At 35.5% G+C, this 24,539-nt stretch overlaps 3 protein-coding genes across 3 annotated transcripts; 2 read left to right on the top strand and 1 right to left on the bottom strand.

The window, feature by feature from the left end:
- Positions 1–977: 977 nt before the first annotated feature.
- LOC140759366 (trihelix transcription factor GT-4-like) lies at positions 978–13,754 on the top strand. The gene is made up of 5 exons (XM_073095913.1): positions 978–2,065; positions 4,205–4,243; positions 8,379–8,510; positions 8,852–9,079; positions 13,148–13,754. Exons 1-5 carry the CDS (start codon positions 1,435–1,437, stop codon positions 13,360–13,362), a joined length of 1,245 nt encoding a protein of 414 aa, XP_072952014.1. The 5' UTR covers positions 978–1,434; the 3' UTR covers positions 13,363–13,754.
- Positions 13,755–14,316: 562 nt separating this feature from the next.
- Positions 14,317–15,927, bottom strand: LOC140763773 (mitotic spindle checkpoint protein MAD2). Its single transcript, XM_073102124.1, has 7 exons — positions 15,674–15,927; positions 15,573–15,588; positions 15,334–15,464; positions 15,123–15,243; positions 14,917–15,020; positions 14,706–14,827; positions 14,317–14,611 (listed from the first exon to the last, which is right to left on the bottom strand). The coding sequence occupies exons 1-7, from the start codon at positions 15,744–15,746 to the stop codon at positions 14,555–14,557; spliced, it is 624 nt and encodes a 207-aa protein (XP_072958225.1). The 5' UTR covers positions 15,747–15,927; the 3' UTR covers positions 14,317–14,554.
- Positions 15,928–18,085: 2,158 nt separating this feature from the next.
- Positions 18,086–21,346, top strand: LOC140759916 (putative pentatricopeptide repeat-containing protein At5g43820). The gene is made up of 2 exons (XM_073096618.1): positions 18,086–19,328; positions 21,209–21,346. The coding sequence occupies exons 1-2, from the start codon at positions 18,192–18,194 to the stop codon at positions 21,344–21,346; spliced, it is 1,275 nt and encodes a 424-aa protein (XP_072952719.1). The 5' UTR covers positions 18,086–18,191.
- The last annotated feature ends 3,193 nt before the right edge of the window (positions 21,347–24,539 follow it).

The raw sequence follows: 24,539 nt of genomic DNA, 5'->3' as shown, positions 1-24,539 counted from the left end.
CGCTACACTCACTTGCCGGCTAATTTATATTTTTGCATCAACTAGGTCTTTGACTAAATAAGCTTTTCAATACATATAAAATAATATTAATTAGAGTTTGTAGAAAAAAAAATATGAGCAAATTAGTGAACACAAGTTAATTATATTATTTAGTAATGAATTACGTAAGTGATTACTGACTTACTTTATTTCATAATGTATTATATTATTGTCTTAAGTTGTCATATTCTAATAAATTTTATGCCCGTCAAATAGTTGAATTTAAAGATATTTATAAAATATGAAGTTGTATATGACTAAATAATCTTTCAAATACATATAAAATAATAACGATCAGAGTTTAAATGAAAAAATTACAAGTAAAACAGTCAAGAGAAGTTAACTATATTATTTAATAATAGATTACTTTGACTTTAAAATAAAAGGCTTATTTTGCAAGATAATAATGACAAAATTATTTAAATAAAATGCTAGTAATTGAAAGAAAAATAAGAACATAGGAGTATATCACTGAGAAGAAGTACATTTTTTTTATACATTTAGACCTTCATTCTTCTATTTTTCTTCTTCTTCTATTCTATATAATCTTTATAGAGAATATCTTATAAATTAGTTGTCATAATTTATAAAAAAAATAAGACAAAAATAAATCGATCAGAAAATAATGAAATATATAGATTTTACAATATGAAATCTATCTTAAATTTATTGGGAAAAACTAAGACTCTAGCATTTAAATTAAGAGAAGACAAAAGAGGCATTTATTGTTGCAGGTAAAGGTGACATGATCCATTTAAATAATTATAAGGATATAGAAATGGATAAGAAAAAGATAAATCCAAATATTATTATTATTATTATTATTATTATTATTATTATTATTATTATTATTATTATTATTATTATTATTATTATTATTATTATTATTATTATTATTCACTTTATATCATTCACCATGAAATATCCGAAGAAAAACTCCAGAGTAGTAATGAAAGCAGCGAGTAACGCATCACAGTGAGCGTTTAGAGGGGTTTCCTCTTCTCTTCTTCCCTTCCTCCCTTCCTCCCTCCTCTGCCTCTCGCCGGCGTAAAAGATTGATAAAACCAACCCTAGAACACTTCAAAATCACTCTCTTTGTCCATCGACGAACTCGAGTTTTGCAATTAATTAACACCTTGGCCGTCCCTCCCGACCTCTTCCTGTCGTCGTTCGTTTCCCTTCCTCTTCTTCTGCTACTTGGCCCTTGCTTTCCTACTCGATCCTGAATTCCGAGGCATGGGTTTTTGTTCCTCTTGTGTTCTTTGCGACACCCGCTTCTTGTTCTAGCATCGAATACCCTGTAAGGGTTCCCTTTCGTCTTCGTAGAGCAATTCGAGACATGGGTTTTGCTCCCCTCGGTCTCCCCTCCAATACCCATCAAGCTTTTCTTCTAAGATGTCGCTTCTCACTCTAGACCAGTTCTTGTCCCAGTCCCTCCTCCCCTGCTTCCGACGGAGGGAGGACGACGGCGACGAAGAAGACGAGGTGGCCGCGAAGAAGACCATGTACTTGTCCGAGAAGCCCCGCTCTGTGGATTTTTACAAAGAAGAAGGTAGAGATATGATGATTCAGGTGGTCGGGAATGGCGGCTTGCCGCCCCAACAGCAGCCGCAGCCGCCGCAGATGATATTGGCGGAGAGCAGCGGCGGCGAGGATCTTGAAATCAAGGCCCCGAAGAAGAGGGCGGAGACGTGGGTGCAGGACGAGACGATGAGTTTGATCGGGTTTAGGAGGGAGATGGATGCGTTATTTAACACTTCGAAGTCGAATAAGCACTTGTGGGAGCAGATCTCTGCAAAGATGCGGGAGAAGGGGTTCGATCGGTCGCCGACCATGTGCACGGATAAGTGGCGGAATTTATTGAAGGAGTTTAAGAAGGCGAAGCACCAGTCGAAGGGGAGCGGGTCAGCAAAAATGTCATACTATAAAGAGTTGGATGAGCTGCTGAAGAAGAGGAGCAAAAGTGCTCCTCATAAGAGCCCCTCTGGTTCCAAGGTTGACTCCTATCTGCAGTTTTCTGATAAAGGTAGTATCCCTTCATTCTTTTTGTGGAGTTCTGTTAGATTTATGATTTGATTTCTGATGTAAATGATGCATTTGTAGCATGATCTAGATTTTACCACCCAGATAATAAAGGTTAGAGAAACAATGGGGCTAATTGCTCTCCGGTAGACAGATACTTTAACATGATGTGTGTGAAGAGTGAACACAACAGATTGGATGAAACACTATCAACCGAAATCAGTAAATCCATCTTGTGAACTCTCGATCATATGACAATCAATATATTTGTGATTAAGTTTTTGATATTATAGGTATGCTGATACCAACTAGTATTATATGTAACCATCAGTCAGCTGTAAGCCCCTAACAACATGACAAATGTGTTGTTCTTTGATGTTTGGTAGATTTCATTAATTTATTTCAATAGATATCATCGCTTTCCACACCCATGCTCTCACTAGGCATTCTCTTAATCTGCCTCACCTTGGTACTTCCAGATGCTTCCCTAGTGTTTTGCATTGTGTGAGAGCCTATACGAGTGCTTGAAGTGCGTTTGGCAGCTTAACCTCTATTGCCTATTAAGCCCTGGATAGAAACAAGAATGGACAGCCATACTTGATTCTTGAATTGATTTTTTCTGCTCTTAACTTTGATCATGGTTTGTATGCTTACTGTAGAGAGGTTGCATATATTTGTGGGATGTTAACGTGCATGATTAATTTGCTGTTTTGGACTCCCTAAAGCTCTTCTATAACTTTATAATATTCATGCATAATAGACAATGTCCATTGATGCTTTCCTTTCTCGCATTTCATATTTCTTTATTTGAATGGATATTATAGAGAGGAAAACTTGACTGCTTTATGAAAACTTGAGCAGAAATGACCTCATGGAAAGATAGATAAGGAAAGTTTTGATAACCGAGATATATCACTATTCAAATTCTTATACATTATCCGATGTGCGAGGATTGTAATACAACTTAAGTAACATATGATTTTGAAAAATTGCTCTTAAAAGCCCGTAATTTAGTGTAATAATAGTAGTCCCTTGATTCATTGAATTAGAATTGAATCATTTTACAAGCTTATTGTATAAGTTCCTTCCATTATTAATTGTTATTAAAATAGTAAGATCTGGATAGAATTACTAATTTGGTTAAGTGATTACCTAACCTTTGTATACTTTTTGGGTACTTGTTGGAACTTTAAATATTAATTTGGTTTAGTTCATATATCGTAATCCCCAAACATTCTAAAAATAAATTTTCAATGTGTATTATCAGCTCCATGTACAAATTTACAGCACCTCTCAATGATTGGAAATCATAAACACATTTACTGATGTCTTAAATGATGGCAAATAAATTTGTAGTATTTAGTTCCTAAGTAAATTCTATAATACTTTCAAATTTTAAAGTCATTAGAATATGAGGAGCTGTTTTTATGAACTTTTTAGGTGGCAATTCACATAACTGTTTGTAACATTTCAACTTTTCTTTTTACAGAAGTCATGTGGGTTAAAGTCAAATAAAACCATATTTAGTATGCAAGTCCAAAAGTTGTGTGATGTACATATTTATCTGATTATAATATAAGCATTATTCATTCAGTTGGTTATCTTCACTTGTTTTCTTTCCTTTTATCTTCTCTTTCTTTTACATATTTGCTTTGAGGTTTGCTTCTGAAATAAGTCAGCAGTTATTCTTCCTTTTCTTCCTCATGTTTGATCCATCTTATTGTTATGATCTCTCTCTCCTTTGCTGGAATTTCATGTCTACATAGGTTCATAAGCTTCCTGGTGAATAAAGTTTAGGTATCACTTACTTGCCTTCTATTAAGAAAGACATAAGTATTGAATATGTCCTGTACCACAAGCTATGCAAATCTTGTCACGAGTTTTTGCATTCCCTGCTTGCTTTAAGCTTCAATGATCTTCTTTTACTTACAGATTTTATTGCTTTTGAATTATCTTTTGCAAATAAACTCTGGTATTCATATTACTGTCTATATTGTTGTTCTTCCTGATGTTGGAAGATCAGCTACAGGTGATTTATTTTATTGATTGGACTTAATTTTGAGTGAAACTATGAGTGCATCTATTAGTTCTAGAATTTATCTTGGTAATATTCTATTGATTTTTCTTTTTCTTTGTGGTCTAGGTTTTGAAGATGCTAATATTCCATTTGGATCTGTTGAAGGTATTGGACTGTTATCCTATGTTTATCACTGTTGATTTTTCTTTTTATCATTTTTTACAGTAGATTACTTATTTCCATTTTATATGGCTCTTATAAACTTCACATGGTTTAGTATTCACAGTTTGTATCTGCATGTTATCTTTGATATTATGTGGTCAGCTTGATTACACCTTTCCAATAGACATGTTTTTGGGGATTTTCTTTCTTGTTTATCACCTTTGCAATTCCTTAATTTTTTTCTTTTTATATGTTGCCAAAAGATTGAATCTGGCAAACCCTACATAGTGCTACAGTATTTTATTTTCTGAAGATTTTGAAGGTATAGGAGATGAACAACACAAATTAGAGGAGAGGCTTTGTATAAGTAAAGGAAAAAAAAACATGAAGTATTGGAAAACGGGAAAACCATTAGGTAATGGATCTTTCATATTGCTGAAAGCATGGAAACTCATTCTAGCCATGTCAAAGTAGAATAACTAAATAAGTGATAAAATTAAATCGACGTTTCAACTTTCTAGAGCTTTCATTTCAGAGGATTGATCCTGTTGTTAATCGGATTTTGTTCTTTGAAGGCAGGATAAATTAATCTATATTATAACTGGATAAATTAACCTATTTTCTAAAAACAATTGAGAATTTGCATTAACTCTCATTAAGCAGGTAAAGTCATGTGACATGTTCAATATTCTTACAGTTAGCGGGTAAGCTAGAGTCAGGTGGAGGAAGAAAACATGAAGAAAATAACACTATTATGTGGAGAAATAAAGAGGTTTTGATGGGTCCTCGGGGAAAGAAGGTAAAGTCATGTGACATGTTGAATATTATTACAGTTATTGGGTATGCACAGAGGTCAGTTGGAGGAAGAAAATATGAAGAAGGCAGTAGTATAATTTAGAGAACTAAAGAGATTGACAGGTTCTTGGGGAAAGAGGGAGAAAAGAGAGTGAGGGAAAGTAGCCAAGGACTTGGATCCTTACTAGACACTTCCTAATGATAAAAATATAGAGGCATCATATGAAGATTCCAATGAGATGATCTGACTTCTAAGCATCTAATTAGTCTAAGATTTTGTGAATCTTATTCTAAGGAGAAAAGTATGTTTCGAGTCTTTGATTCCTTATAAGTTGTCACTGGTAATTGTAATGCTTATTTGATGAATCATTAGTGTGCTTTCATTCTCTTTTACATCAAGAAGATTTTGGCACTTAACAATGATATGTTTCTCTTTGCTAACCATTCTTAACATGAACCATATGACTTTCTAGTTTCTACTGCTATCACAACATGTCTAGACTTTGAATCATTCCAGAAAAGTCCTTCTATCTGGTTTTGGTCAAATAACTTTGATGCCATTATAAGTGCTGTGTCTTAGTATTTAGCAAAGGAAGCATTTGCCGTTGCATACTTTTCGTAAGCTCAGTCAAAACAAATCAGTTTCCGCCGAGAATGGTCCAAACCCAAGGCCGAGACTAGAGAGATCTGGTTCAGCCTTGAATAGTTTTAGCATTGTTTGGGCGGCCCAAAACAATGCATATCTGTTTTGGCCGAAAGTTGTAACCAATTAAAAACGTCGCTTCAGAGCAGAGAAAGTCTTGGTGTGATGATATTGGTTGAGTTATGTGTTAGGTATATTATGTACATTTACAGTAGAAATTAGTTATTACTCTTTGGATTATATTTCTTTTTGGAGGAAGCATGGAGATTCAGAATTGGTCGAATTTGCTATGAAGGACAATTAAATGGCTATAAGGAGTAGCAAAAAATTGCCATGTTGGTGATTTTGATAGTTTCACAATCTTTAGACATATTAATAATTTAATATATTGTATTCCTAAGGAAAATAATAAATTCTACATGTGGAAATTATAGAACTGAGTTAAGTCAAGTAGAAGCAAATATATATGGTCAAGATGAAAATGGCATAAAATAAGCTACTGGGTCCAATAAGAAGTTAAATTTGTGTAAAATGTTAAAATAGTTCAGTAGATGTATGTAGGATCACTTTAAGCTTACTAGAAGGGGATATAAGTGGGCAAGCTGAAAAGTATCCTTAGCAAAGATAAAAGAGGAATAAAGAATATTCAATAAATTAAACTGTTAAAGTGGTATATAGACTATTCATCTGTGAATGAGAATAGAAGCACATGCAGTGCAAGTCAATAACTATTAAAGACAATTATTTTGTAGTTTAAACTTTTAAAGTTTAAAAGGTTGGGTTGTTAAATTTGGGTTGTTGAACAATACCTCATCTATGAGAAGCATGAGCAGATCCAATGCACATAAGACATTAGTTAATTGTGGCCTGAGTAATATTTGGTAAACATTCTTTGTCTCACTTCATAAAGATTATAGTATCTCAACTTGTTGGAGATAACCAAAGTTTGAAAAATTGGGATCGGGATCGGTCTTCCGAAAAACCGATATGTATCGGCTGAATTGGCTGTGTCGGTCGCTTGGATCGGATCGGATTTTTTTAATATGACAAAAATAATAATAATAATTATTCACATATGAGCCTTAAAAATTAAACAAAAGTACTAACTTACTCAAAAGTCAAAATCCGATGAATACCGAGTTGACTCTTGTAAATCCTTGTGATCGTCATCATAATCATCATAAGTTTGAAAATAATGATGTTTAGAGTCTAATGCTCCAAAGAGTGATTATATCATATCATCCATATCAAATGAATCTTGTTGAATCTGAGGAGGATAATAATCAATATATAGATATTATGTCTGAGAATACTGATGAGGATATTGAGGAGGATAATAATAAGCATTTGGATCATGTGATTATTTTAAACAATGAATACTTGATGGACCATAGTTCGTTGAAGTTCGCTGGAGTTAGATTTGCATTGCCGGAGCTCATTGGAGCTAGATCTCTCGGTTAGAAAGTGAGAGTAAGAATAAAAGGAGAAATGAGTGAAAGAAAGAAAATGAGAAAAAAAGAGTAAAAAGAGAAAGGTAAAGAGCTTGGGGACATTAATAATTAATGTCTCAGGGTTGGATCCGGGTCAGATCCAATGGATCTGGCCCAATCTGATCAAAATTGGCCGATCCTGGCCGATTTTAGTCATTTGACTGGGATCGGCCATCGATCGGAATCGGGTTTGGCCAATCCGACAAACCTTGTAGATAACACAAAGTATAAGGAATTTTTATTCATTGGATGTTCAAAGATATTATTTAGGTTATTGATTATCTTGATGACTTCTGCAGGATTTTTCAAATATTTCTTGTGATCAATCTCATTGGGCATGCCTTTCTTAGTTTCTAAGGAAGTATATTGTTCATCATATATCGGGCATGTTTGGTTGCAAAAAGGGTAAAGTAAAGAAAGAAGTGGGAGTTTAAAGAAGTCACTTTATAAGAAATAGCTATTACTGAGAATGTATGGTGACCTGAGTACTTATGGAATGTGACCAATAAGTGGAGTTGGGAAGTATCACTTTTTTTAGGAGAGAAAATGGAATGAACCAAAATTAGGGCAGTGGGTAAACTTGCATCCTATTTTTTTCACTTTCCAAAACCAAAATATAGGAACCAGGGAAGTTTTGGAAGATAGCCACTTCCCCTACTTCCCATCAACCAAACACGCCCATCATGCTGTGGGAAATCACCATTTCTTTTCTTCCCAGGAAGTCAGCTCCTCTGATCTGGATAGACCCTATTAGTTTTGATTGGGTGTAATCTGCTGGCAACGACAACTGGGTGTTGACAGCTGGCACTGAGCAACAAGGTATGATACTCAATAAAGTGGCATGGTTCTTGTAAAGGTCACTCTAAAGTCTATTTGCATGTGAAGATTTCATGTCAGAAATCTCGGCATATGATAGGGACTCAAAATCAGAACCATCAATATATTCATTGCATCTGTGCCAATATATAGCAGTAGCTAAAAATGCCAGCATTAACATGATTGTCCTTGCTATAATCTAAACTTAGCCAGCTATATTATTCTTTAGACATGCTCACTCTCTGTCTCAATTTCTTCTATAGCTTCCTACATTTTATATGTCTGAGGTGTCTGATATTGTACTCTGCCCAAATAGACATTGAAATGTTTGATGGAAGGTAACTATGTACAGATTTTTGAAGTTTGCAAACTTACTAATTTTGTGATTCTTCAGCAAGTGGCAGATCGACGCTCAGTGTGGAAAGGCATTTAGAGCATGAAAGGCATCCTCTTGCCATCACAGCGGCTGATGCAGTGGCAACTAATGGTGTTAACCCGTGGAATTGGAGAGATACGTCCACAAATGGTAGTGTATTGTCCTCTTGCACACTAAAACTGAGAAATAATCTCAGTTTCTCTATTATATTATCCTGTAAGCAATAAGGATATTCGATAGTGTTGCTTGGGAAGGGCTACTGGAAGCGAATATCTGTTTTTGCTAGCTGCTAAATGTCAGTTGACATTTAACTCTTTTCGAAAGAAACCTATTGAAATAAAGAATATTAAAATTTGACTTGTAATATTTAACCTTAAGTGGGTTTCTTTTTTGTGACTAAAAATGTTTCAAATTTAGATATACTGCATTCCATGCAAAAGCATTATATTCCACTTCTTGGTTTTGATGAATTATTTTACCCTTATTGATAGGTGGGGAAAATCAGGGCTCCTATGGTGGAAGGGTTATATTAGTCAAGTGGAGAGAATACACTAAAAAGATAGGTATAGATGGCAGCGCCGACGCAATTAAAGAGGCAATCAAATCAGCATTTGGATTAAGAACTAGAAGGGCATTTTGGCTAGAAGATGAAGATGAAGTCGTTCGCAGCTTCGACAGGGACATGCCTCTGGGAACATATACTCTTCATCTTGATGAGGGTAATTGCAAAATGCTTAAACCCTTGCGGCATAAGTAGGCTATATTTCGAATTGTATTTGGATTCTCCTTATTGGCAATGTTGATAGAAGTCAGTTTTTGAAGTTTGAGTCATACTATCCATTAGGAATGTTTCTTTTTCGGTTTTTCTAGCATGTTTGTCAACAAAATGTTTGTTTGAAAGTGCATGCCTATATATGGCAAGTATCTGCTTCTTGTTGTACTCTAATTTTGTCTATAATCATGTGCATGATGCATGCTGAGGTGGTTAAGAGAGCTTCATGCCACAAGACAAGTCGTGTAATGTGAACCATGATTAAATATATGTTCATAGATGATCTCAACAGGAGTTGATGATTTAATATGAAGATAATTTATATTTTATAGCGAGCCCCTCCAGAATAGCACAACCATGAACAACATATCTAACTGTTACGGGAGGGTGAGAGTTTGTGCATTCATGAAAAGTGTGAGTGACTGGAACAATGTTTTAACTTCATAACTTTGTTTCCATTTCTATTTGTCTGTTGTGATAGTTTATATTCTAAACTCTGCATTTACATATTGAGCATCTTCATGCATTATTGTTTAGCATGCCATATTAGACGTTAAGACCTCTCTTGTCGAGGAAATAAGTTCAAACTTATTGACTTCTTTCACCAAAAGGACACATAATTCCTAGATTAGAGGAGTTGAATGGCTCTAATCCATCTCCGGCTGACTCTGGTTGAAGTAATTGGTGATGCTTATTAAAATGGTAATATTTACAATTGTAGGTCAACTTTCTCCATAACTGGTTTACGAAGAGAAAAGGAGGAGCTACCTCCACAAGGGAATAGAGCCACAATAAGCCAATTGTCCAATACAAGAATGCTGAATGTTTGCTCGAAGTATCCAAACTAACCTGCATAGTCTAATTAAGCTGTCTTATTCACCATTTGAACTAGCTAAATGAAATTTCATTGTGGAATTTTTTTTGTAATTATTATTACTATTTATTATTATTATTATTATTATTATTATTTTGATGCTTTTCTCCAATTTTCAGAGAAGTTTAGGAGTGGTTTCAAAAGATAGCTAGAGTTGGTTTTTTTAGTAGTTGGAAAACATGTCAAACAGGAGAGAGCATTGCTTGGCTTCCTTGATGGTTGTAGTGCAAAATAGGAAAAGGAGTTAGGCAATGATTGTGCGAAAATTTGAGAATTTTAAGTCTTGGAATATGTACTGAATCTTTCAATAATCAGTGACATTATTACATAAAAAGGAAAGAAAGGAAAACTTCTTAGAAAAAGAAGCTATCAATGTTTTCCGAGGAAGCACAGATACTTCCAATAGCATACCTTGTTCGACACGTTTCAGACACCAGCGCTCATCTGACACTTGTTGGACATTGTTGGAGACTTCAATGAAGTGTCCTAGTTTTCAAAAATATAAAATAAATATCGGACACTCTCAGGGCATGTTTTGGCCATGAGATTTAGCTTATGCTGCAGAAATTTATAGTGGAAATCATCCTTTGCAGGATTTTCCTACATGCCACAGAAATGTAATGCCAAAATAATAATTTAGTGATTTATTACATTGGAGAGGAATATATTAGTGTAGATTAGTCCAAAAGATGACAGATTTGTCTATTCCATCCGCTGTATTTGTAATTTGCAGTTGTACAACCTGTAATTTAATATGCAAAGTGAAAGATGATAATTGTTATTTATTCTTATAATATTGATTTCTATTGTTGTGTATTAGCATTATCATTTGTGATTTATTATGTTACTTTTGTGGTTTGTGCACATTTTGGTCGTCTCTCATGAATAGAATACACGTACTTGTGCATTTACATAGACATATCAATAATACATACATACATATATATATATATAATAATAATTTTCTTTATCTATTTTTCTGTGCCCTAAACATGTTGTGTCGTAAACATGTTTTGTCCTATTCTTTTTATGATTTGATATATTGGTGTGTCGTATCCGTGTCTCATTTGTATTCGTGCTTCTGAGATGTTCTTTTATAGGCAAATATATTTTGAAGAAAGAAGCCATCCCTGGTTGTTGCACTTATCACAAACATTGATACTTGTCAAACAAGTACAATAAAGAATGATGCTTTTATAGATGCATGCTATGCTTTTTATGGTTAAGGCTAAATTAGTCATTTTTATGGTATATGTAGTTATAGTTGGGATTATAGGCTACAAGGTTCCTCTTCCTGCTATAAACTCCCAAATTGCCCTGCATCTGTGTCCAAGCCTAAAAGCATAAGAACCATCCCTCCTTGCGCTCTATCATATAGCTCTTTAGATCTCTGTTATATTTCCTAGTAGTACATTGAAATCTATTTACACTTGCTAGACCTGACCATTGCATTGATATGATGTGTTAATTCTTTTCGGTCTTTTGGGGCAGGGAATGGGGGATATTAGAAACTAAGCGTTCTGATGATACTTAAGTATCATGATGAACGAGAATGCATCTTGGGTAGAAGTCAGGAGATTGTTGTGTAAGGGGATGCAGTACAGAGATTGTTGTGTAAGGGGATGCAGTACAGAGAATATAAGTGACAGAAGAGAGACAAGCATATGCTTACATAAACTACTTCAGAGCTTAGCAGACTGAATTTATTTCTTATTTTGGCAAAGGCACATCATGAACAATTGAAATTTATGATTTTTTTTTGAAAGAAATTCTTAAAAACCATACTTCTTGCAACCACTGGTTCAAATTTAAAATGCATGCAGGCAATTTGAGCTTCCTTTTTGCATAATGTGCTGAAAGGAATTATGACCTAGGTTGAAGATTTCATGGCGGTATACAATTTAAGAATTTATCTCATATAGGATTCTAGATATCTTAATTAAATTCACCATTGACTTTAGCATCTTTAGATTCTCAAACTAAAACTAAGGTAAGTTTAAGTCAAATTTCCATATTTCCTTTTGAAGTATTTGATAGTTTGACTTCTTAGCTGATACTCTATCATAGCCCAATATTCTATGCATGTAAAGGACCTGAATCAGAAGCTGTAATATTTATACCTTGTCTAGAGTATTGACTAGTGTAGAGGGCTGAGTTTTATTTGCATGAGCCTAGTCTGCAGCCTTTCCAAGAAATAGATCGCTTTACCTACAACTGGCCTATAGCTTTTGCTCAATCCTCCTTGTTTGATTTTGCTATTGCCAGGTTTTGTCACTTGTCTCACAGTAAGGCTTACCTCTATGCACCTTGGTATCATTACTCATTAATATTTGTTAAGGAAACTTCCTTTCTATTCAATAGGGATGGAATTGTGTAAATCTGATCCTCCCTGGAACCTGCATTGGCAGCAAATTGTGCAAAGGGGTGCATCGTTATCTTTACTGTTCTTTTCAGGTTGACAATGGGATATAAAATCTGCATAATCACTCTGGGGGCCTGCAGTATGGTAGAGTGCTATGCCGTGCTAAATCATTGCCAGTTCCTATGACTGGAATCATACCTTTTTAGGGGAATGTACACTTTATATTGCCTATGATCACATACATGTTATGGCCAGACTTGTCAGTTAGTAAAACCACCGAAAATAGTATTGCCATATATTACATGTGAAAGTACCTTCTGAGTACTCTCAACTCTCATGTTCAATTTGATCTGATGAATTGCCTGTAATTATGAGTACAGATAAAGTATTAAATTTTTTTAGTTATGTTGCTCTTTGCTTGTTTCCTGCCTAATTATATTTATCATAACAACCTGCAGCTAACATGGTATGTGGAAATTTTTGGCTCAATTATTTTTTACACATTTTTGGCTCATTTAGTTTTTACATGTAAAGAACTTTGATTAAATCATTGAATATAAGCATAGTTTCTACCCCTAGATGAAATGCTTGCAGCTGGTTCTTGCAGTGCTTTTTCGTCAAGAAAGTAAATGTGGTCTCTTCCTAACTCATTAATGTTTTTCCTAAACTTTTCTCATCCCAATATCCTGTTTTGCCGTTACATTTAATCTTTTATATGATGACTCTTGTGGATTTATAAGTGGACTAATATAGGTATAACCATCTTTTAAAATTTTCAGGTTTAACAATTAAAGTCTGCATATATGATGACACTGACCACATACCAGTTCGTACTGAAGAGAAGACACTCTACACTGAAGATGATTTTCATGATTTCCTCTCTCACCGTGGTTGGAGTGGCTTGAGAGAACTTAGTGGCTTCAGAAGTGTTGATACCTTGGATGAACTTCGCCCTGGTGGCATGTATCAGGGCATACGATTACTGGGTGATTAAGTCATCTTAAAACATATAGCTGATTGAAATGTCTATCCTAATATCCTCGGAAAGAAATATGTATGCTTGCTGTTTTAAACACTACCACCTTGCGGTTTCCGGCTAAGAGTTGCTGAGACTACATATGCAAGTGTCAATCCCAGTGAAGTGATTCCATTAACCTAATCTTGTGTAGTACACCTGGAACAAGTTAAACTCCTGTTGTAGCTATGTTGTTAAATTAAGCTGTTGTCACCCCCAGATGTGGTGGCATAGGGCTCTCAAACGTGTAGATAGCCGATATGCAAGTTGTTATATCACGATACCTTCGAAAACATATATTATTTCTGGGACTTTCTGATGGTCTAATATGATATACATCAGTTATCAGAAAATAAGTTCGTTTGCCTTTCTGAATGGGTTCTCGATCCCAGATATGTATTGCGACATAGTGGAGTTTTGATATATCTTTTACAGCACTTAAAAATTTGGCTTGTTTGTCTCTGATGCATCTGTAGTTACGTTTGCACTTATTTGCTATCTGGAAATGTTGGACAGGATCTTCATTAATTACTCCAACATCTGGGGGACTTCCAACATTTCCTCTCAAAGATGCTTGTTGAAATGCTAATTGATCATATTCATCTTCCATTCTGGCAATTAGATGTGCCAATCCTCGGGATAGAGGGAGAAACGTGAGAAAGAGAAGAAATAATGAAGGTACTTTCAGTTAAGAAATACTGACATTGGAGTCTTTTTGGGGATTAAAGTCAAAATGTACCGTGTTTTGATCAATTTTACACCTACAATTAACTGTGATATTGGGATGTTTTTGAGGATTAAAGAAAAAATGTAAGGGCCTGAATGATATACATTCATAAGTTAGGATGTCAAACAATCATAATAATAATAAAAGCAAGCTGTAAAGTGCTTTTGGTCAATTTCCCTATAATTTGAAGTAATTTCTTTCCTTAGAAATTTAGGTTGTCAGAAGATGGAGGTTCTCTCAACCTTGTTATAAGAAACACCTTTCAAATTTAAAAATCTTCAAAGAACATAAAGTTTTGGTGTAGCAAACATATCGTTCTCACATTTATGCACTAAATGCAATTCAGAAATGGGCACTAAATGCCTAAATGTGAATGAACGATTCACAGATCATCTTCTCTCCAAGAACACAATCTACTAAAATCACGACGTCACAGAAGAACCACTACTGCTCATCCCACTCATCATTCTTGTATGAAACCAGTGTATCCACTTTATGTATCTGCATCAACCAATGTAGAGAAAAATTAGCAAGGAATTCATGGGACTAAATAAATATGATAGATAAGTGAGATGCTCTAAGTAATTGGAGTTACCTTGGTGTCAAAAGAGTGAAGCTTGACCATTTGGGGGTTCTTAATCAGTTTAGCATCACTCTCAATCCAAGTAAATGGAACAGCAACATCTTTATCAGTGTAGGCTAACACATCAAACACACCTAAAATGGAAGAAGTGCATACAATTTATAGAATTCCTCCTCTAAATTAATGCTTCAAGTTCATATAAGATAGAAGAAAAAATAATTACATGGCTCATCAAGGCAAGGCAGGTAGGTGATGCAAGAAGCAATCTGACGCATGATTGCTTGGATCTCCCTCATGATTTCTTTGTCACTCTTCTCCCTTATGACCCTGAAATAGGTAGAATGGTGCACATAAGATCAAATGGTTTACCTGCATTCATTAGCGATCCCTTTTCTTGCATAAGGAGGAGATAGGAAGAAGAAAACTTACCCCTTCTCAACAACTTCAGATTCGGTTTCTATGTTAAAATTCCATCTCTCCAAAACCTCTGAGGTAGCCTTGCTCATGATCACAAGAACAACCCTTTGCAACTTCCCAGATTCCAACCATTCTTTTTTCAAAAAACAAACACACATCAACATCACCAGATACTAAAACTTAGATTGGAAACAGGAAAGAGGAGAACATAACAAAACTCTACCTGATAACTGGGAGGTGAGGCTAGAAATGAATGATTTGACGCCCTCATCCTGGGTCAGCAGCATCGTGAGCCCGTACTTCTTCACCTTGGCAAAGCTTTCTTCTGGATAAACTCCGCGATTGTAGAGAACACTGAAATTTCCAGAATAAACAATCTAGAAAAAAAAAACCCAGGAATCCAAATGTACAAAAGGGGGGAAAATCCCGAAAATTTTCCATCAGGAAACCTAATCGGCTTACCTATTTGCTGCGTAACCTGCAACAGAGACATTTCAACAAACATGAGTCGGGCTAGATGCAAAGAAGTGAGAAATGGAGAGGAAATGGGAAGAAGGATATACCAAAGAACTCGCTGACGATGGCGGCGGAGCCCTTAAGAGTGATGATGTCCTTCGAGATGGTTCTTGAAGCCATCGAAATCCTTCTTCTTTTTCCTGTTCTGGAGATGGAAGCCGGCTGCGGAATAGGGGAGAGAGGGTGGAAGGAAGAAGGAAGAGAGAGAGAGAGAGAGAGAGAGAGAGAGAGAGAGTTAACGGCTAGTTTTTTTCTTTCCCTGCCGGTGATGCTCTTGAGAGTTTCGATTTGAGGCCTCCACTACAACGGTCTCTATAACCCTTCTTTTAAATTAGGCCCCATCCAACGGTCGAGAGAGTGGTGGGACCCGCCTTATGTTTGGTGCTCCTCGTGAGCTGCGCCGTTGGATGGAACATCTCATAGTGGATGATAGATAGATTGGCACCAAGGATATTATTTATTTTATTTTCCATTTTATATTGTTCTGATTTGGTGGTTGGGGACAAACTTTTTGTTTAAATTTCAAACTTAAAAAAAATTGAAATTTAAAATTTTAGTCCCAGGATTAAAAAAAAATAACAACAGAGATCTTTCATCTTAGAATTAAGAAAATTTATTTAAAAAACACCCAACCTTTTGTCCTTTATTATTATTACCTCACATTTTTGTGCATTATATCATATAGATATTCATTATTTGGTTTTTATATTTTATAGCTAATATCTTAAATTATTTTTTTTATATTTCTTAGTGGATAGATATTAATATGAGTTAATTTACTATAGAGACATAATGATTTTAATACCATTAAATACATTTTAAGAAATAAAATAAGAGCGAGAGGGAACCAGATTTTTGTAAGTCAAATGGGAGGTATTTTAGTTTCCCATTTTGAATGAAGGCCTAATCTATTGCGCCAAATATGCCACAGGCTAACCGACGATAATGAACTAAAATATTTCAATGCTGTTCAAACTTGGTCCGGTCCATCTTGACTAACTCATAGGTAGAATGACTAATAGATGTCTAACCAAATCCCAAACTAGCTCCCTTGATCCAAACTAGCTAATTAGATAACTTTCTCCCTTGACCTAGTAAAACGTCGAATTCGAATAAAACTAGTTGGTTACCCAAGCCTACACCATTCCCTCAACAAAACCCTACTATGTTCAATATACCTCTTTGGGTAACTCTCCCATATACGAGAGTTTTGCATAAGTTACGATTTAGCTTTGTTCGTGTGGTTACTCTTCTTTCTTTTCTATTAAATTGCCTATATTTGCTTTATCTCTTATATTTAAATTAGATTATGAGAATAAAAAAAAGAGATTATGAGCATTTTTTTAATCCATTCCTTCAATTTTGCATAATTGATTGCACTCATTCTTTGATTTGTTGTTGTACACTCAATTTGTTTCTGTTTTCGATAAGTTTCTCAATTTATGAATTAAATTCACTAACAAATGAGTTTTACTAGGATCTATGAATTGATTCATATGATCCATTGATGATTTTTATCTATAGTTATTGGTCTCCTTCTTTTACTAAAAAGCTAGTGACCTAGTTTTTGGTGAAAGTTAGAAAAATACTCCAGTCTAAGATTAAAAATCATAGCAACATGTTACTAATAAGTTCTACACCAAAATAAAAAGTAAGTTGACTTCCAGCTTAAACCAAACACACCTCAACAATTCCAATCTAGACAACTAAAATACTCCTTATCAATGTGCAAGGAGTAAATAAAATTCCTCATTCTTCTTTCATTTGCATTTTATGTGAAAATATGTTGTATTCAAGTCTCATTCTTTCGGCCGTCACCTTCCTCTCCTCTCCCCCCTCTCCTCCAGCTTAACAATTATCTTCTTTTTGCCTCTCTGTCTTTTTATTATTTCTATTCTAGCCTCTCAATTTTTGTCTCAACCTTCTAATTTCACTATATTAGCAATTGTTTCAAGAGTAATAGACCCACCCTTCATGATGCATATCATGTATCAAATCCGGCATCCTATCTATTTGTTTCATCTTCCACATTTTCACTAACTTAATTATTGTGGAGAAAATTGTTTAGTGGTTGGTGATGGCTTGACTCAATGACTTGGCTTGGTTAATGGCTCAGCGGTGCAGTTGGTTGGAAGGAGTAGCTCGGCAATGCAATAGCTTGAAGCAATGTCTCTTAGCGGCGTTTAGTTTGGAGCAATAGTTTGGCACATGACTTGATGTCTAAATTAGACGGCTTAGTATATTGGCTAAAGCTTGACTGAGTCTCGGGCCGGCTGGGCCTCTCGTCCCCTCAGATCCGCATTCTGCCCCTCCAATCGCAACCCATGATCCAAACTCCCCCTCCTAACATCCTCCAATGGCAGCCCAGCCTCCCAAGGAGGCCCATCTCTCGGGCCCATCAGGCTTTCTTGAACCCTAGCTTTCTTCCTTCTTCTTGGGATTAACAGTAGTACAAAATGGCATATGTTGTCGATGCCCACTCTGGAAACCTTTTGGTGTCTAGCATCTCTCGCGGCCTCGGTGAGGAAGATATCTTGGCTGAGGAATTAGCAGCTAATTTTGTGGATGACTTGCAATTTTCGTGTGTTTGGCATTGTAATCAACCGTAGTGTTTCTTGTTTTATTTCGCTCCCCTTTCTTACATGGAGATTTAGGCCTGATTGTGTCGTGATCTCACCTTGTTTTCATTCCCTGGAGAGAGTACAAAGCCGAGCCAATTCAACATCCTCCTATCATCAGCAAAAGAAAAAATACCAAGTAACTGATTTTTATCTTAAGCCGGAAGAAGAAGTATATGCACGAGAAATCAGGAGAGTAATTCTGAAAGGTCCTAATGGGACAGTTGAAGATGTGATTCAGTCTCTTAAATCCGACCAATTCTGTCCGAGAATCCAAATTACACCCCAACTTGTTGATAGTTTACTTCAGAAATTTGGAGATGATTGGAAATCTGCTTCGGGTTTCTTTGAGTGGGTTCGTTTGCAATTTGATTACAAGCACACTCCATATGCATGTAATAAGTTGGTGGATTTACTTGGGAAGATGAAACAAATGGATAGGATGTGGGATTTGGTACATAATATGCATCATGAAGGCTCTGTTACTCTCGAGACAATTGCCAAGATCATGAGAAGACTTGCAGGGGCAAGGAGATGGAAAGATGCCATAGCATTATTTGATAATTTAGAATCTATGGGCTTTGAAAGAGACACAGAAAGTATGAATCTTTTGCTTGATACTCTGTGCAAAGAGAAGAAAGTTGAGGTTGCTCATGAAGCATATCAAGTGATCAAGGATCACATTCCCCCCGATGCTTACACTTTCAACATTTTTGTACATGGCTGGTGCAGTGCTCGCAGGATTGACGAAGCCATGTGGACAATCCAGGAGATGAGAGGCAGGGGATTTAAACCTTCAGTAATAACATATTCTACTGTTCTCCAAGCTTACTGTAACCAAGGCAATTTCCGGAAGGTTTATGAGCTTCTTGATCTAATGGTTTCTGAAGGTTGTCCTCCAAATGTTGTCACATACACCACAATTATGAACTCTCTTGCTAAGTCAGGAAAACTTGATGAAGCGTTGGGTATAACTCAGAGAATGAAGTCATCTGGTTGTGATTTAGATACGCTCTTCTACAATTCTTTGATCAACATTCTAGGGAGAGCAGGTCAACTACATGAGGCTTCTCAGATCTTTGAGGTAGAGATGCAGATGAATGGGGTAGCTCGTAATATTTCTACTTTCAATACAATGATATCCATTTTTAGCTACCACGGTCAAGAACAAAGTGCTCTTGATGTCCTGAAAGAAATGGAAAGATCCTCTTGTAAGCCTGACCTTCAGACATATCGGCCACTCCTCAGCTTATTTTTCAGTAAGAGAGAGCTAGACAATCATCTTCACAATTTGTTGAATGACATTATCTATAAACATAATCTAAGTTTAGATCTTGACACATATACCCTTCTGATTCATGGGCTTTGCAAAGTAGGCGAGGTTGACTGGGCATGTGCCCTCTTTGATGAGATGATAGGTCGAGAAATATTTCCTAGGCCACAAACATGTGAACTACTTATGGATGAAGCTGAAAGGAAAAATATGGAGGCAACTGTAGAAAGGATCCAAACTACGATGAATCGAGTTCATAATTTCCATTAACATATATGAGGAGATCCGGTATTCATGTGGTACATATATGTCCTATTCCTGTTTGGAGTTTCCCTGTTTCTGTGTGTTAGTAATATATGTCTGCATTTTTTTTGTAGATTCGATCCAGCTCAATTATTCATTTACAGAGCCACTAACATTTATGTAGAGAATGATTAAATTTGTTGAAGAATAGATGCAGGCACCTGCAGACTTTTGTTTTGTTCTTAGTAATGTGGGGGCTAGTTGGGTGGTTGTGTATCTAGGTGATCTAATTCTAGTGCACTTGAAACCCAAATGCTCTCAGAAGTATCCAATAGGAGGCTGTTAGCATGCCTTGATGTTTCCTGGTTCCCATTGTATACATATCTACTATCTTCCTCTTCTTTTAGCATTATACTTTTTGACTGTCAGTCAGATAAAGATTGAACACTTGCACTCTGTCAACATATCTAAATGGACAAATTCTTAATATAATGTTTCCTTTTCTCCTTTTTAAACCTTATACTGATGAAGGAAAATTCATAGATGTGCTCATAGTTCCGATGCTTGAATTGGACAGTACTGATTGAGAACACAATTACTAAATTGTATCCTAAAATTTTGCATATTTTCCATTGGCTATTGCGTTTTGGAAAACAAACTTGAGACTTAGTTCTGTCTACAGCCTTGTAATTTACATATTTGTCCTCATATATAATCTAATTTCAAGTTTTTAAACAACTAGTCATCACTATGTGATTTTCCCTTAACATTAATATTTGATTATATCTTACTTAGGCTACAGTGAAATGAACGTGCTCAGATTCTATACATTTTCTTTGTTTCTTTTCTGTCTTCTTCTTTCGCCTATCTATGATCAAGCTCAAAGTTCTTTGTTATCGGGATATTGAACTCTGATCAGAGCTGAAGATGGCATCTCCTTTCCTCCTCCTGCATTCCTTCTTCCCCTTTCTTCTGTTGTAGCAATCCTAAGCTCACTTTTCAGCTACAGTTATGTAGCGCTCAGTTTGTTCAAGCGTTTGAGATCAAAAAGTGAAGTGGGCTGGCATTATATTAAGTCGATGAACCAGACTTAGATTGTTGGCTTGGCCCGATTGGTTACTAGATGCAACTGCCGCCAGATGAATCCACCATGAAAGTTGCCATGGACACTATTTAGAACATTGTTCCCATATGGTGGAATGATGGATTTATTGAGTTCTGATGATTGAAGTGTCAATATAACTAGGAGGGTGGCTCTCTTGTCAAAATAGAACCGATGTCCCTAACAATTCTTTCTTCATCTTTTATGTCAAACATGATTTAAACAGCCAATTATTATGATGAAATCTTGCTTCAATGGATATTTTTGGATGAATTTGTAGCTTCTGTTTTATCCTAACTAATAATATATACAAATGTACATATTAGTATTATATCATTTGTTGCAGACTCTATATGCATTGTATCTGATACAAAAGGGAGAAAATATTGGCAATGAGTTGCACAGGACTGTTGAGACGAGCCATTATTTCCAAGGGGGCAGTTCTGTTGGTGGGAAGCAGAGTGTTTGCAGTAGCTGGTGGTAAGGCGAAAAAGAGTTCTAAAGGTGTTTCAGGTGGTGATGGTCCTAGAGCTTCAGTGCTCAGTAAAGAACTGCAGAGCACCATGGTCTTTGGGGCAAAAATTCTCAAGGATGGTACAGATCCCATATTGCAGGATTTTCTGACTCGCTGTGGTATTTGCTGAACAAGTGGTTCCTGTTGGAGTAGAAAGGACTCAGAAGCTCTTTCTTCTGAAGATCTTAAACATTTTGTTAAGCTGGACAACCTGATGCAGTATAAAAGAAAATAATGCTATCAGGGCCAAAAACTGATTTCAGAGTTGCAAGAGACTATATTTCTACCTTATTTCCCCTCTCAAGCCATGCTCTTATCTCAAGTCTCTGCTGCCAATGTGATTTGCTCTACGTTCATGTCCTGAAAGAGTTGCGTTACTGAAGTTTTGCGAACTTATGTAGTTATAACATGCCATATCTATCTCATTATTACTTATCATGGAAGAATATTATTCATTTTTCGGATCTAATTGCTGTAAATTTATCCTCCTCTGGCTTCCAGAAAATTTATAGGTGGTCACTACTATTTGGTGCTGGTATTGCTCATAGAAAATGCATAATATCAATGAGTCTTTTGTTCTTCAAGAGTAAACCTTAAATTGTTGACATAGATTTCTTCTTAAAAATATTCAAGTGTTTCTATTGACATTTTGTCTCCTCGATTCTTATGGCATTTTTCCATGTCCTAATATCAGTACATCCCAGGATAGGATTTGGGAATCAAAAACAGGTAGAAATTTTGCGACATTTCCCATTGCTAGTTTCACAAGATCAGTTTTCATTTTATTTTTTCAATCTTTTCTTATTTTTCCTTCATCACTTGTTTCAGTGTATTCTGAGAAAATTCTGATCATCTATTCACCTTGTATGACATTTTAACGTTCTACTTGCTGAAACTTTTGCAAGCAGAAACTTTCTAGGATGATTCTTTATACTCAATCGGTTCTTATAACCTAAATAAGATATATGACATGTATCATAAAGGTGACTCTATAATTAAATTTATGAAAATTTGCATATAACACGTTATCTTTAAATAGAATTGCAGTTTATATTTTATATTTTTACTATTTATAAATTGAGCTTGATGATTTAGCGAATATATATAGAAAACATCCTGGATTAGATTTGAACTATCAGCGTAAAAATATTTCGTTAAGTAGAGATATTTTCTTTCTAATATATAAAGTATTAGTATTATTAACATGACTAAAATGCCGTTAGTATGATTTGGTTGAGGGTACTTTTATAATTTTTTTAGTATAGTTACCTTAACTCATAGATTTGATTAAATTTGACTAATTAATCTAACGACAGGATGTTTTCTATATATATTCGCTAAATCATAAGGCTCGATTTATAAATAGTAAAAATATAGAATATAAACTATAATTTTATTAAAAGACAAGGAAAGTTTATCAAAAACATCGTACCTTTTATTTTTATTATCATGAATATTTATCAATTTGACTCCAACATTTTGGTTTTTATGTCTCAAAAACAAGCTGAACTAATTTTACCCTATAAAGAAGACAAAATCTACTGCTCGTCTAATTTTGTAAATTGATTAATAAAAATTAGTTAACTTAGATGATGTTTAGTCTTTTTTTTTGTCTTTCCTTTTTTGATGTTAATCTGGTTTGATTAAGAATAAAGAATGCAATTTTGTTTCTTTGATCCTAGTGATAATTTGATGGGATTCTTCATGGTGGAATTGGTGGTAGGTGGCTTCCGTAATTAGTGATAATTATTAGGGAGTTATGCTTGTGGGTTGGATCAAAGGTGGAATAAATTGGATTTAATTTATTTATTGTTAACCTCCTAATCTCTAGTTCTAGAAATCATGGCGATATAAATTTGAGAAATATCGGGCATAAATAACACTAAATACTTGAAATGTAATTATAATTTTATTTTTATTACGCAGAACAAATAGGTTAGTTATTGGGCTGGCCCAGAATAGTCTTATAAATAATGAGCCCACTAAATAAGTTTTTCTATTAAATAGGCTAACAATTGGGCCAGAAATTATTGGGACTTATCTAATGGAGAGACGTCGAATATTATAATTTGAAAATATTCCCTGCTTTATGATGATAATATTTATCTCCTCTTACATTTATGATTTATGTAGCAAATTATATAAACGGAAATAAGATAGTAGGTACTTGCAAAAATAACCCTTTCTTTTTTATCCTAAATATTACTCACTGCTTACCATCTCATAAGTTCCAAGAATCCTATGTATCATTATTCTAAAAAATTTAGGGTGGGAAAGGCTAACTCTAACTTTGGAGATTTTTGCAATATAATTATATTTGATTTAGTATATAAGACTAATTGAATTTATTTTCTATAGGTGATGCGTATTTTTTTATTATAATAGAGTTGCACATAATTAAAATATACAATACATATTAGAGTCCATTATTATAAATTAAAAAATTCAATATAATTAAATTACTAAAGTCTCCGAATTTTGACCAAACTAACTCTAAAAAGAATATTTACAAGAGATGTTTGAAACTTATTCTAAAACTATTACATTTTATGCTAGCTTAATGGCGTAGGGAGGAGGAGGGGAGGGGGAAGAGGAGATGGTATGGCAATGAACGGTAGCAACAAGGGGATAGGGTGGAGGCTAAGGTGAGGAGCGATGGTTAAATTACAAAAGCCTTTGAATTTTGACCAAACTAACTCTAAAAAGAATATTTACGAGAGTATGTATGAAACTTATTCTAAAACTATTACATTTTATACTAGCTTAATGGCGCGGGGAGGAGGGAGAGGATAGGTGATGTGGCAATGAACGGCGGTGACAAGGGAGAGGGTGGAGGGCGAGGTGAGGATTGATGGCGACGGTGATTAGAGGGACAACGCCAATAGGTGAGGGTACAGTTGAAGTGGAGGTAGTCAAGAGGGGGCAGGGGGAGGGAAGGTGGTGCAGCAATGAAAGACGACACCAAGGGGAGAGGGTGGAGGCCGATGTGAGGAGTGGTGGTGACAGTGGTCAGAGGGACTGCAGCAAGGGGTGAGGGTGCAACTACGGTTGAAGTGGAGGTTGTCGAGAAGGGGATGGGAGGTGGTGTGGCAATGAACAACGATGCCAAGGGGAGAGGGTGGAAGCCGAGGTGAGGAGCGGTGTTGACGGTGGTCAGAGGGAC

The sequence above is a fragment of the Typha angustifolia genome, chromosome 1, assembly GCF_048772165.1.
Source record: "Typha angustifolia cultivar Huaian chromosome 1, ASM4877216v1, whole genome shotgun sequence".
Taxonomy (NCBI): Eukaryota; Viridiplantae; Streptophyta; class Magnoliopsida; order Poales; family Typhaceae; genus Typha; species Typha angustifolia.
The sequence above is the reverse complement of the archived record's forward strand: the minus strand, read 5'-3'. Positions and strand labels throughout refer to the sequence as shown.

Excerpts from the sequence above, each read along its gene's own strand:
- LOC140759366 (XM_073095913.1), top strand. The coding sequence starts at position 1,435 with ATGTCGCTTCTCACTCTAGACCAGTTCTTGTCCCAGTCCCTCCTCCCC. Across the intron at positions 4,244-8,378 it reads TCCATTTGGATCTGTTGAAG|CAAGTGGCAGATCGACGCTC; the intron begins GTATTGGACTGT and ends GTGATTCTTCAG. Across the intron at positions 8,511-8,851 it reads GAGAGATACGTCCACAAATG|GTGGGGAAAATCAGGGCTCC; the intron begins GTAGTGTATTGT and ends CCTTATTGATAG.
- LOC140763773 (XM_073102124.1), bottom strand. The coding sequence starts at position 15,746 with ATGGCTTCAAGAACCATCTCGAAGGACATCATCACTCTTAAGGGCTCC. Across the intron at positions 15,021-15,122 it reads TCTGAAGTTGTTGAGAAGGG|GGTCATAAGGGAGAAGAGTG; the intron begins GTAAGTTTTCTT and ends TACCTATTTCAG. Across the intron at positions 14,828-14,916 it reads GCCTTGCCTTGATGAGCCAT|GTGTGTTTGATGTGTTAGCC; the intron begins GTAATTATTTTT and ends CTTCCATTTTAG.
- LOC140759916 (XM_073096618.1), top strand. The coding sequence starts at position 18,192 with ATGACTTGCAATTTTCGTGTGTTTGGCATTGTAATCAACCGTAGTGTT. Across the intron at positions 19,329-21,208 it reads AGGCTTCTCAGATCTTTGAG|ACTCTATATGCATTGTATCT; the intron begins GTAGAGATGCAG and ends CATTTGTTGCAG.